The 12,524-nt window shown below is 39.8% G+C and overlaps 1 protein-coding gene across 1 annotated transcript; it reads right to left on the bottom strand.

Annotated features, from left to right (window-relative positions):
• Positions 1–267: 267 nt before the first annotated feature.
• On the bottom strand, positions 268–9,096 carry LOC106958369 (neuroligin-3-like). The gene is made up of 2 exons (XM_015050230.1): positions 8,566–9,096; positions 268–965 (listed from the first exon to the last, which is right to left on the bottom strand). The coding sequence occupies exon 2, from the start codon at positions 773–775 to the stop codon at positions 278–280; it is 498 nt and encodes a 165-aa protein (XP_014905716.1). The 5' UTR covers positions 776–965; positions 8,566–9,096; the 3' UTR covers positions 268–277.
• Between the last annotated feature and the right edge of the window lie 3,428 nt (positions 9,097–12,524).

The raw sequence follows: 12,524 nt of genomic DNA, 5'->3' as shown, positions 1-12,524 counted from the left end.
TGTGGGGAAAAGGAGGGCAGGCCATATGGGTCCCATATGGGGCCCACCTAGGCATGCTGGCTGGGATATGTTAACTCACAAACCAAACATTTCTGCTTGTGAGATGATGGCATCATGTAGAAAAATGGCAGCATTGCTTAGAATGATAAACCAGCCTTTCGGTGGCAGCAGTGGCATGAGCAGTGGTCGCAGAGGTCATGGTGATCACAGAACAACGAGCAGCAGCGGTGGCAGCGAGCGGCAGACATGGGCCGTCACGGCTCTCGGGTATTTTTTTTTACCCCACCCACTCACCATCCTCCGTCGGCGCGTAGATGTTCAGGTACAAACAGTCCTCGCTCTGATCTTGAATGTACGTGGCTACTGTGTCCAGGTTATAGGTGAACCATATGGGCATCATAATCTCCGGCGCCGTGTTGTGGATGTTCTGCGGGCACACGGGCATGAAGTGGGTCGCATTCTTGACCCCGGACCACGGCGAGGGCTGCTCGGGGGGCATGAAGCGCTTCTCGCCGACGGGCGGAGCGGCGTAGGGGACCCCGAGGTACTGATCGACGGGTCTGAGGACCTCGCTGGGCACGGGCACCCGGAGGCCCCGCAGTTTCCCAAACTGGGTGGTCACAGTTGGGTAGAATTTCTGGCTTGTGGCTTTGGTCAAAGACCAGGAGGAGCATAACATCCACCAAAGAAGAGCACAGTGAGCGACGGTTGCAGTCCCTTGCTGATGGAGCAGGTGTGCAGGCGCCAGATGGCCTTTGAGTGTAGCCAGCCACATGGTCTGGGCAGGACAGTGCTGTTACACAACACAAATGCACACTCTAGTGTCTGATTAGACCCGCTGCACTGACCCAGTCAAACAGGCATCACTCGATTCGTCTTGAAATCCAATAGTTATCGAATGCGGATGCGCCTCGGTCAGGAATGGATCTGCCCTGCTACGTGTTTTCATGGCAGTGCGTATAGATCTGAAAATTAGAAGAGATCAGTAATATAATTAGATCATACAGCATTTAATAATCGTTTGCAATCTTTACTGTGCAGTGAAGAAATTGAAGTGAAAACTTTTGCTTAGAAAACTGAGCACTTAGTTTGAATCTCCAGCAAAAATGAATACGCTAATGCGGGAAAAATTATCTAAAGCGAGAAGAGAGTCTACAATTTACAATTCATATTGTATGTGTTTTATTGCAAATGTGAGCATAATAAAAAGGGAAGACCGATGTCTGAGATGCTCTTTGACTGAGGCAGAAAAAATATCCTGTGACAAATTGAACTCTGGGATTCTGTTTTTTAAATTATGGTCTGTTTCCCTCTCAGTTAAAGAGGAGGACAGGATGTCATCAATGCAACGGCGCAAGAAACAATAACCTGCAGCTATAACAAGGTGCTCTGCTGCTCATGGGACGAGTAAGCTACATACTTTACAAGCGATAATCATTGTGATACATTGGTTTGGCTTCCAAACCAATGTATCACATTGGACGATTTTATTCGGGAAGCCTTCTCTTTACGTCAGAAGGACAGTTCACAGCACGAGCATGCAGTGACGGACTCTCATTGGTCCGAGTGAGATCATTTAGATTTTTCAGCTTTTGCTTCTGCATTTCAGTTGTACTTTTTGCAAGAACTTTCCTTCTGAGCTTTGAACTCCGCGACGATGGAGGATTTGTCTCGTGCCACGGCGCCGACATGTTTGAGCCAAGCAAGGATTTCGAGAGGATAATTGAGGGTGTTTAGAACATATCAGGGCAGCTGACCTGGATGGCTTATGACACAGCGGAGGTGGGGAGAGCGTGTTTGTGTGAACCGGAGGAGGCGCATCGCGGATGCAGAGCGGCTGTCTTTGGAGAGGCTGAACCGCAGCCGGTGCCGAGTCATCACAAATTTAAACTGCAGATTAAGTGGTGTAAAATCGTACTCTGATATACTACGCTCAAGTTAAAGTCGCTGGTTGCAGCGTTGTTGCTGGCTGGCTTTATTAAAGTAGCGTGTGTGTTGATATAATTTATAGCTATGACTCGGAAGAAAGAAGTCTCTGCTCTAAATAACTACACCTCCAGTGCCTAATAGAGAGACTTCTTGAGGCCAGACGAGGCAGATATTGAGCTTTTTTGGAAACAATGAAAAGAAGTATGTTTGGAGAAGGTAAGACTTTCAAACCTGAGAAGGCGGCACCTACTGTGAAGTTTCGTGGTACTACGCTTAACATCTAATTCACTGGTGTGGCATGGATGCATTGGAAAAACTTTGATCCAGTGTGGATTTAAAAAAAAAATCCACAATTAATTCAAACTTTGTGTGCCTAACCTTTGTAAAAAAAAAAATAATAATCCACGGTACTATGTATTATCAGCAGCAGAATCCGCGTATCAAGCAGTGTGATTTACTTTCCAACTTACAGCAATTAACATCGGCTTTTCTCAAAAGCTAACCGAGTGTTCTTACAGGAAGAGGCGAAGCCACGCGGCGACAGATGAATCCTCGTCAGAAGTGATTCAAAGCTTTGCTGTGGGAATCCAATTTGGAACGAGCACGTATTTCGTTAAAAGTTTACATTTTTCAGCTCCAGCTTTCGGCTTGTTCTTTCTAAATGTAAACACATCGTTTGGCCGAGTTGCAAATCAATGCATTTTAATTTAATCACATTATGCACGCAATTCTGTCTTTGTTTAATACGGGGGAAAAGGGGAGATAATTGAGAATTGTTTGCGTTAGAGAACCTAATGTTTCCCAGCATCCACAGCTATATACACACACTTTTACCCTTAAATGAAGAAAAAAAAAACAAAACACGTCTATATGTACTGCAGAATACTAATCTCCGCTGATCTATCTTATCAGTCGAACCGAAATCTGAAAAGCATTTCTCAAGATAAAAGGCGTTAAAAGCTCCTTTTGATTTTTTGGTAAAAGGAACAAGACAAACGGCAAATGAAATAAAATTCTTTCAGATATAAAAGGCACACTCTCCAGGAATAAAAAAAAAAAAAGCTTCTGACCTGCCGATGCTTTCACTGTTTAATTTTCAAAACCTCTGCATGATAAATAGATTATTTGTATCTTTCGTGTATCTTTCTGTAGATCTAAGCAGCTGTTAGAGGCTGACATGGAGATGCATAATGGAAGTGTTGCACATTCCCAGAATAAACATGTCTGATGGGACCACACAGGCACCGAACCCTCCACATACAGCAGAGTAAATTTAGGCTTGCTGAAAGATTCGATGAAATCTTCCAGAAAGCTGAAACAGTCTGTGCTGAAGGTCTCTTTGTGGTGGATTTAAAAAATATATGTGGTTCTGTTTTACTTTTCTCCGATTTGTCCCCGTTTCAGCAACAACAAACTGATTGCTAAAGAGAAAAAAATTCTATTTATCTATGAATCTAATCATTTTCCGGTTTCAAACATAACACCTTATAACATTATTAAGTCAAACACATGAATAGATGTCACTGATTGTGCATTTGTTTTTGCTTTTTCTGTAAAATCCAACTTTTAATCTGAGAGCATTTATTCATTGGGTGAAAAAAAAATCCAATGTTTAGATGCAAATGCAAGAGCAAATTCCTACATTTCCTACAAAATAAATATAGCATAACTTTTTTAGTTGGTCTTCACATAAACTTTATAGGGCACTATGACGCTTAACTGCTCTTCAAAATGGGAAAGACAAGAGACCATGCTATTTATTTTCCATGTATTGATTTATAAAAGTCAAGAAATGACTAAAAGAAATCAAAACTGCTTAAACTTGGCCACATCTAAAGTGTGAATAATGCTCAAGTAGAAACAACCAAGATTGTGAAGAGTTAGGGAGTTTAAAAGATCCACATCATATTAAAATGTTGTAATAAAACTTTAACTTATTGAAGACTTTAAGAAAGATTATGATCTGGTTACCAGTATTGGGGAATAACAAGGTTTTAGAAAGTTACTTCCAAACCTGCTAAAACTTTCGCTGTGCCATTTCTACAGATGGTCAGTTTCTGCAGCTGTATGGCACATAGAGTGATCCAGCACTGTCCTTCAACACCTGCTCCTGCACACTGCTGGTCAGATGGCTAAAAAATATATACTTTTTCTTTGCTTACATCAAAAACAAATTTGGCAACTTGGAGATGATTCCAGTCGTGAGAAACATGGAAAACCTTAGTGTGTAAATTAAAGAAGTACCATTTGTCAATTTTATAACAATATTTTTCAAATAATGATGTTTTAAAACCACAGTTTGCAAGAAAACACAGCAAATCTGGTGAGCAGCCAACACTGGGATCTACCTGGACAGACAGTTTGCTTTAAAATCATCCACCCATCATCTATATCCGCTTGCCCTTAACAACTGACTTTTTTTATTTTTGCTTTTTTTTGTGACAATGAACCCCCATCACCACCACAACCCTAAACCCAAACTGTTAACAAGCTGGACATTAAAACAAGCTTGAAAGGAACAGCTGCGTTGCTTGTCTTCCATTTAGCTGGTTTGTGATGAAAGAAACCTGCGTCCTGCCTTATGCCAGCCTGTCAATGAACAAAGCAAAACAAGCTTGTTAACCTAATCAGATTTATTGATGAGTTTCGTCAAAAAGACTGCTACTACAAGCTCAATTTTTAATCTGATGAACCTACCAACAGAGGGGACAATTTTCCCCGACTAACTCGCTAAAGTAATTAACCATATTTCTGATGCACCCAGCTTTCCTCTGCCTCTGCACCATTTTGTATGCACTATGGGGAGTGTAAACACACACACACACACGCACACACACACACACATTCATTTAAAAAAAAGGTGGCTCTGTCTATCTTTCACAGGTGCTGTGTATCAGCTAACAACAACATCATTACTGCCTGCCAATTTGTGAGCGATGAGACAAATCAGATCACTTTCCCTCTCTCGCAATCACAGAGGTTCATGTGAGAGGAGTTGGACTCGTCTGCTCCGGGTCCAGCTTTGTCTGTATTAATTAACAGTCATGAATGTTCCCTACGGCCAATAAAAAAAAAAAAAAAAGAGAAAAGGACAAGGCTTTCCTTTGTCATCTATCTGCCATGACAATGATGTAAAGCTCCTACGACACTAACAAGGAAGTAGCAGAGAACCTGGTTTCGTCCTGTGTAGACAGGGACTCATCTTCTGTAGGTAACTTGGGTAATGTGCCCCAAAAGGATTCATTTTTAGTCGTTGTGGAAAATTGCTTTATTAGGAAAAGATGTTGTAATGGTAAGTTGCCTGAAGTTTATGAGGAAGCGGCGACCGAAGAGATTAAAAACAACTGGAGGTCCGGAAAATTTAAATGAATTCCTAAAATGATTTCCCTTTAAATTACACAGACGTGGTGCAAGTATCAGTCAGCATGCGCCTTTCTTCAATCTGACTTCAAAATAAACATCTAACTCGCCGTGCAAAGCTATTGTGGATTACTTCAGAGGCATACGCTGTAAAACAGGATTTTTTTTTTTAGAGTGGAGTTATTTAAATTGTAATGAAACTTATTAGTTTGTAAATGGAATATTTAATTAAGGTTAAATTCCGACAACTTTAACTGCTTTGTTTTGTTAACAAACCATATGTCTGATTGAAACCTACAACACGATGTTGGTTTGTCTGCCACCAATATTCCCGTTTGTCAAATCCAGTTTCCAATAGAAAATGCTGAGCCTTACTAATATAAACGCTAAAATTGGTCTTATTGTGAAAAAAACACAGTACAAGTTAACTACTCTCACCAAATGTTCCAAAAGTTTGTATTTTGGAGTAAAAATGTAAACTTGTGTCCAGTTTGAGCTACATTAGCAAGTGTGCTAATCCAGCTATTATGCTAGCAGGCTAAGACATCGTGTTAAAATAGATCTGAAAACTATAACTTAAGATAAAGTAGGTATATTTCAAAAAAGTTTGAAGTTTAATGACCCAGAAATTTTCTTTTTTTTTTTATGTTTGTATTTTCTGACATGGAGAACACAGCAGATATGACAGAAACGGAAAACATGCTTGTTGGTCACAGTTTTTCTGCCAAGTTGCACCAAACAGAGGTTTATGTTGATTCTTTATTGTCTTACACATTTTGAAGCCTTACTTTAATATCCGCTTGTATTGTTGTTTTGTATGCAACTTTTTATGATTTGATTTTCCTTTGAAAATGAGAATTTATTTCTCTAAATAAAATTAAAAATTCACGACTGCAGTTGTGAAACTGGATCTTTGGATTATTTGGTGCAGATCGATCTGATCGCGGAGGCTTTAGATGTCTGCTATATTTTGTAAGGTGATTCGGGGTGGAGAATATTATAAACATGCTGTCACTCTTTTTTTTTAAATTCACGGTTGACTGGCAAATATTTGTATCTGGATTTATTTTATAAAATATAAATAGACAGATAATGCATGTCAATGATTCTTGAATGATATTGAAATCTATTTGTGTAAAAGGATTTAATGTTAGTTAGAATTTTGTTGACATTTTGAAAACTGGTTGTAAACGGCTGAGGGGTTTTTGCGTGATCTACCAACACAAAGTGACACAAATGGAAGAAATATGATTAAATGTTTTACAAATTCACATCTGAAAATCAAAACATGCAAAGACATTAGATCCCACAGACTCAATAATCTTCTACAACCTCCTTTCGCTGCAATTATAGCAGCAATTACTTTTAGGTATGTAACTAGCAACACTGCATGTTTAGAGGTAGAGACTTGCTTGCATATTTATCTCTGCAAACTTTCTCAAGCTCAGTCTGATTAGATGAAGAGTGATATTTAAGTCTTGCCTCAGATTCTCAATTAAATTTGGGCCTGGACTTTGACTAGGTCATTCCAAAATAGATCTAAGCCATTCTATTAAAGCTTTGTATGTGTGTGTGTGTGTGTGCGTGTGTGTGTGTGTGTGTGTGTCTGGTTGTTGTGTTCCTCTTGTGTCACACTGACCAGTTTCCCTGTCCATGCTGAATGAGCACATTCACGCAGCACGATGCTGCCAATTTCTGCAGTTCCTCCAGTTACCATGTGGCTCTTGGACATTTTTTTTTTGTTTTTGTCATTTTCTTTTTTCATTTTTAAATGATTGTAGCTGAACTAGATCTGTCCAGGGTGTACCCCACCTCTTTGACCACTGAAGATTTGCATCCTCCATTCGTTATAGAACATGGATGGACATACTTTTTAAGGTGTACCAATTTACCGATTGCTTTAGTTAAGTTCAAATGGTTTGCTTTATCAGTACATCTATTATAAAGCATTCTGACGTTATTCACATGTACCACAGCACACGCTGAAAGAAGCACTTTACTCATCTATAATGGGAAAGAAGGTTAAAAAGCTTTATGGCGACCATTGCACGGGTTAAGTTGACTGGGTTTAGACAGACATTATGCCCAGAATTGAATGAACAGCATACCCCGCCCGCCAAAAAACTAGATCTTAATGTTTTACAGCCAGATGTTTATAATTATGCCATGTTAGTTTGGGGAATTACTTCCCACAGTGGTGCCCACAGGGAGCGGGATAAGGAGAGCGATGGCTGGAGCAATTGTCTTCAACAACTCTTTATTTATTAACGTATTAATGCTTTCATTAATGTAATATTTATTCATTACTTACTTAGCAGCTCACTTGAATGTCTGCTAATCACTTACCAGACCCCTCACAGCCAACATTTAATAACAACATAATAAAGCTTCTGAAAGTCTGTTGGATTTGTTTTGGGTTTTTTTCTTTTCTGGGGGGTCCGGAAAGGTGGAGGTCGGTCGGTAAATGAATGTACGAGCAACCCCTTTGTAAACTTTCTGGAGGCGCCCCTGTTTCATATAGGAAAATCCTTAAACCCTTAAACTCCAATTTAGCTGACTCGATCCAGGGTTACAAACCTATTAGAGGGATTGCTATAATCATGTTTCACTCTACCAATGCCATTTCTACACCTACAGCATCGACGACAAGCACACAGTTCAGCACCTGTTCAGTGCAAATACAAATTTGAGGGACATCTCATCAATTTTTGAGGTTTTGATGCCTTTGAGGGGGAGGCTAGAAATGAAAGCAGCTGAGATGATTTCAAACAACGGGACCAGGCTGCACAATGTCCTTGTAATCCAACTGGCTTGGAACAAACGGTGTCCCCAAATCTTTTTTCTCCCCCCCCCCACCACCACCCCCTGAATTTGCCAGTGGACTAGACAGGAGTGGGGATGGATGCATTGGATAAAGGGAGCATGTAGGGAGCACTCAGCATAATAATCACTGCTTCATAAATTAACGCAAGGATCTAAACCCACAGAGAAAACCAAGCCACAGCCCACGTAGCATCGACAAAACTGCTGTAGTGTGTGTGCGCGGTGTCTCACGGTGTGACTGGGAAGCTTGTTTAATCTAGGTCTAGGACGGTGGAAAAAAAAAATCGGACAACGTGGAAGGAAAATATCGAGAGTGATAAGGAAACCAATGCATCACAGAGAGCAATGGGTTTGTGGAACAATCAGCCCAGATGTCACCTATCAATCAGGACACAGATTCGTCTCTCGGAAGAGAGAGAGAGAAAAAAAAACAACATCATTAGGTTAACTCACCTGCTTCTACACCAGCTGAAACGCGCTCCATCCCAACATTTTCCTCCATACCATTCCCGTTAGTCAGGATGCAAGACGAGGAGCTGGAGAAAGGGGAGAAGGAGGTGACGGTGGAAGTGGCGGTGGTGGTGGGGGATCTGTGTAGAATATTCCTCCGGTTTTAGGATATCAAACACACGGATCTTCGCTCTTATCTGCCACTTCGCACAGCCTGTGTGCTTTGCGCATTCACGACGCCAAGGTCAGGAGCGCCAACGGTTTTAATGGAGCGCCCACCACACAGATCTCTCTACGGCGCCCACTGCCAGCGCGTTACCAGGCAACCACCGGGATACGCCAGTGCATTAAATCCCCCCCATCCCCAAAAACTAATAATAATAATAAAATAAATAAAACAGTATGGGAGGGAGAGAGAGAAAAAAACCCCGACTCATTTCCAATTTACAAACCATCAACTAAACACCTTCGACCTCGGACAGCACTCATGCGAGCCCAGCGCTTTGTTGACGGGTGCAACCCATCTGCCTTTGACCGAATGAGAGAGAGAGAGAGAGAGAGAGAGAGAGAGAGAGAGAGAGAGAGAGGATAAAAGAGTGAGGCTATTCAAGAGGTGAGCAGGTCTGCAAGGAGAGATGATGCCGTGCATTTGGAATACACGGTTTGCATTGGAGACAGCGTTTCTGCTTAATGTGACCATGAAGAAAAATGAATACACCCTAGAAAAATAAGGACGGTAATATTTCGATGAAGTGTTCGCTACTTTGTGACAGCATTCATAACTCTTAAACTTATATATATATATATATATATATATATATATATATATATATATATATATGTGTGTTAACATGAAAATGGATTTGGAAAAAATAAATAAATAAAGGAAGGAAGGAAGGAAGGAAGGAAGGAAGGAAGGAAGGAAGGAAGGAAGGAAGCGTTTGCTTGCTCCTCTTCTTTAATGAGATACCCATAATAAAATCCAGTCCAATCATTTGCCTTCAGAAATAACCAAATTTGTAAATATTGCTCAACTGTGTAATTTCCTAAATAGCAACACAAAGACCGAGATAAAGGAGAAATTTAAAGCATAATAATAATAATAATATCCCAAGCTTTTAATATCTCACTGCAATCTTCCAATCCACTAAGGTCTGTGGTGATATCAAGAAAAAATGGAAAGGAGTCCAAGGGGTGAGAATACTTTTACAAGATTCTATTAAAGAAATAATAAGTTTTGCCTGTATCTGAACTCCCTTGCTGTATTATGGGTTATTTTTATCTGCACAGTAGGATATTCAGGTATTAATTTAGCCTTGTCATGACAGTGTTGGGGTTTTAAAAGAAGGTGTAAAGGTGAGGAAAGTAAAGTGATTTTTGCTTCTTGCACTGTGCCCAGAATAGAGCGCTCCACTTGGTTCAAGCCTCTGCTCTTCTCCCAGTATAAACATAGAAAATGCTATCAAAGATCCACGGCAACTACTCACTAACCTACCGTAAGTAGTCTGTGTGGGCCAGACACAGTTGCTGACAGAGCAGACATTCTCCCCATATACTTTTCTTTTTTTAATAATGCCCTGTGGTCATAAATGTGATGCATAAGTGAAGAGAGATTTTCACACTTCTTGGGAGTAATGCTGGCCAACATTTTTTTTCAAGTTCAGTTACCATACAAAAGCTTTTAACACAAGCTAAACTGGGTTGTTGTATTTTTTTTTTTTTTATTATTATTATTATTATTATTTTCGTACACTCTCAGAAACTGATGCACTGTTTGAAAGATGGGTTTCTATAACATTTCTGCTATGGCTGAAGTATATTGATTAATGCATGAGGCTGATTGTAAGCAAGTTAGGCACATGTTCCCTGTGGTTTCATATTGTTCCTTTTTTTTTTTTATGTGTGCACGGTGCTTATTAGCACCCCTGTCACATATAAAGGGTCCAAGTTAATTTGCATACTGAGACATTTTAATTAAAGACACACTTTCCGGTCCACATATTTGCAGCCATTGACACTTTCTCCACACACCCTATAGTGTAGGCTGAATCAGCTTGATTGGGGATAAAGCTAAAGCAGCTTCCGTGACCAAAGGGTTGGCTAACACGTCCCGTGTTCTTTGTTTTGAAGTTTTCTTTCCTAATGAAAAGAAATAAGCTCCACAGTAGCAGTTAATAATTTAAACACTCTTTTTAAGGGTCAAAATGACAGACACAGATCAAACCGTAACGACTGTTGCAATGTTTTCACATGCATTTTAGACTTCTCTGTGAAACTATTGAGACCCTGTGAACTTGTTAAAGTTTTGTCACGTCACACTGAGATTGTAAAGCACTGAAGTGAAAGCCCCACAAACACAAATATGGCTCTTAAAAAAAGAATAACTTGCAGGGACTTTGGCTACCTCCATTTTATTGCTAAACAGCAGAAAATAGACCTTTATGTTGCTCTTGTTGGGGAAAGGCTTTCATCTTGGAGCTGAGAGAAGCATCTTTATCGCTTCTCTCAGCAATAACAGGCTGATTAAACGCCATCAAATAGAGTTCATCGTATAATCACGATAAATCAAAACTAGCGCTGGGAGCATGCTGTGGTGAAGGGGTGGAGTGGCGTGTTGGGTGTTGGGGATTTTGGATTTCTATTTAGATTTCTATTTTTAATTTCATAGACCATTTTCCTTTCCACTATTTCCAATTTTTCTGTTGCCCTCGTAAAATGTAGTTTTGTCACAGAACAGGGAACTACTGTGCTGTCTTACTGTGCCATGAAAACATTTGCATTTCTTCAAATGTGATGTTCCTTTGCTCACAGTTTGGAAGTTGAGGACTTCTTCCATCAAACTGGAAACAACTTCCTGGTGTTAGGAGATCTGCTGAGGGCGTCTCCAGGTTCCACACAGAGAACACAGTGAAGGTGGGACTCCACTGGAATAACAAGTTTTCCTGGCAGCCTTTTTCTTTTGAAACATAGAAACCAGAGAAAATATGTAAGCTGAATTGAGGATGTAGGATTTTTTGTTATGTGAATAAAGACATGTATCAGTTAAAGCTGTATTCCAATACTAATTTATAGTTTTATCACCGATTTGGTGCAGTTAAAGGAAGATGTGTGACTTTCCGATCAAGAAACCTTCTTTTAGAGCCAACGTACACCACATTTTGGAGCATTCATGTCTTTATTAATACTTTTTATTTGGGATTTTTCATGTACAGTCAGCATAATTTATGGAACCTTTTTTTGTAAGAACATATTTATATTGCGTTTATTTTGCCATTGTACACTAATTGTTAGACTAATAAGTAGAGCTGATAGTTAAAATAGAATAAAAAAAGAACTGTAAACACTGCTTTCTCAAAACCTGTCATAAAAATGAAAGACTCATGGTGACATGAAGTGATTCACAATCAGCTGTCTGATGAGATATTCTGATTTCAGATCTATAGACGTGAATATTTTTGTTGACAGTTCACTATCTGATGTTTGGCTTTGTCAGGACGCTCCAATCAGCCATCGTTTGTCCTCAGCAGAAGGCCTGATTTTGATGAGCGAGAGATCTTATTCATTCTGTTCCTGATGGCTCATTCTAATTCTTTTATTCCTCTGCTTTGTACTTCAGGACCTTCTGCAGAGGCCCTGTGCCAGAGGGATACAGCTTTAGTTCAAAGGTGCATTATTAACATTTCCAGCAATCCTACTGTGTTCGGTAAGCACCTCTTGTGCTGAACTTCATTACTAAATCATATAAGATCCACAGCCTTTATGCCACCCCTAATCTCTCTTTATGGTTCCCAATACTTTGGTTTTTATTAAAGGTAATTATTCATTAGTTGCAACTGTTCTTTCCCCCTCCCTTGAATCTATATGTGATCAGCTATGTAAATGACTTGAACTAAAATGTCTCTTTGTCCCTTGAATAAAGCATAAATATATTAGATTTGATTAAACTTTAATGAACCCCCAGG

This window comes from Poecilia latipinna, unplaced genomic scaffold (assembly GCF_001443285.1).
Source record: "Poecilia latipinna isolate Pla-1442-1.1 unplaced genomic scaffold, P_latipinna-1.0 Scaffold980, whole genome shotgun sequence".
NCBI classification, from domain to species: Eukaryota; Metazoa; Chordata; class Actinopteri; order Cyprinodontiformes; family Poeciliidae; genus Poecilia; species Poecilia latipinna.
This window is presented reverse-complemented; position numbering and strand designations above follow the sequence as displayed.

Bases quoted from the DNA above. Each gene is read 5' to 3' on its own strand.
- LOC106958369 (XM_015050230.1), bottom strand. From the start codon at position 775: ATGTGGCTGGCTACACTCAAAGGCCATCTGGCGCCTGCACACCTGCTC.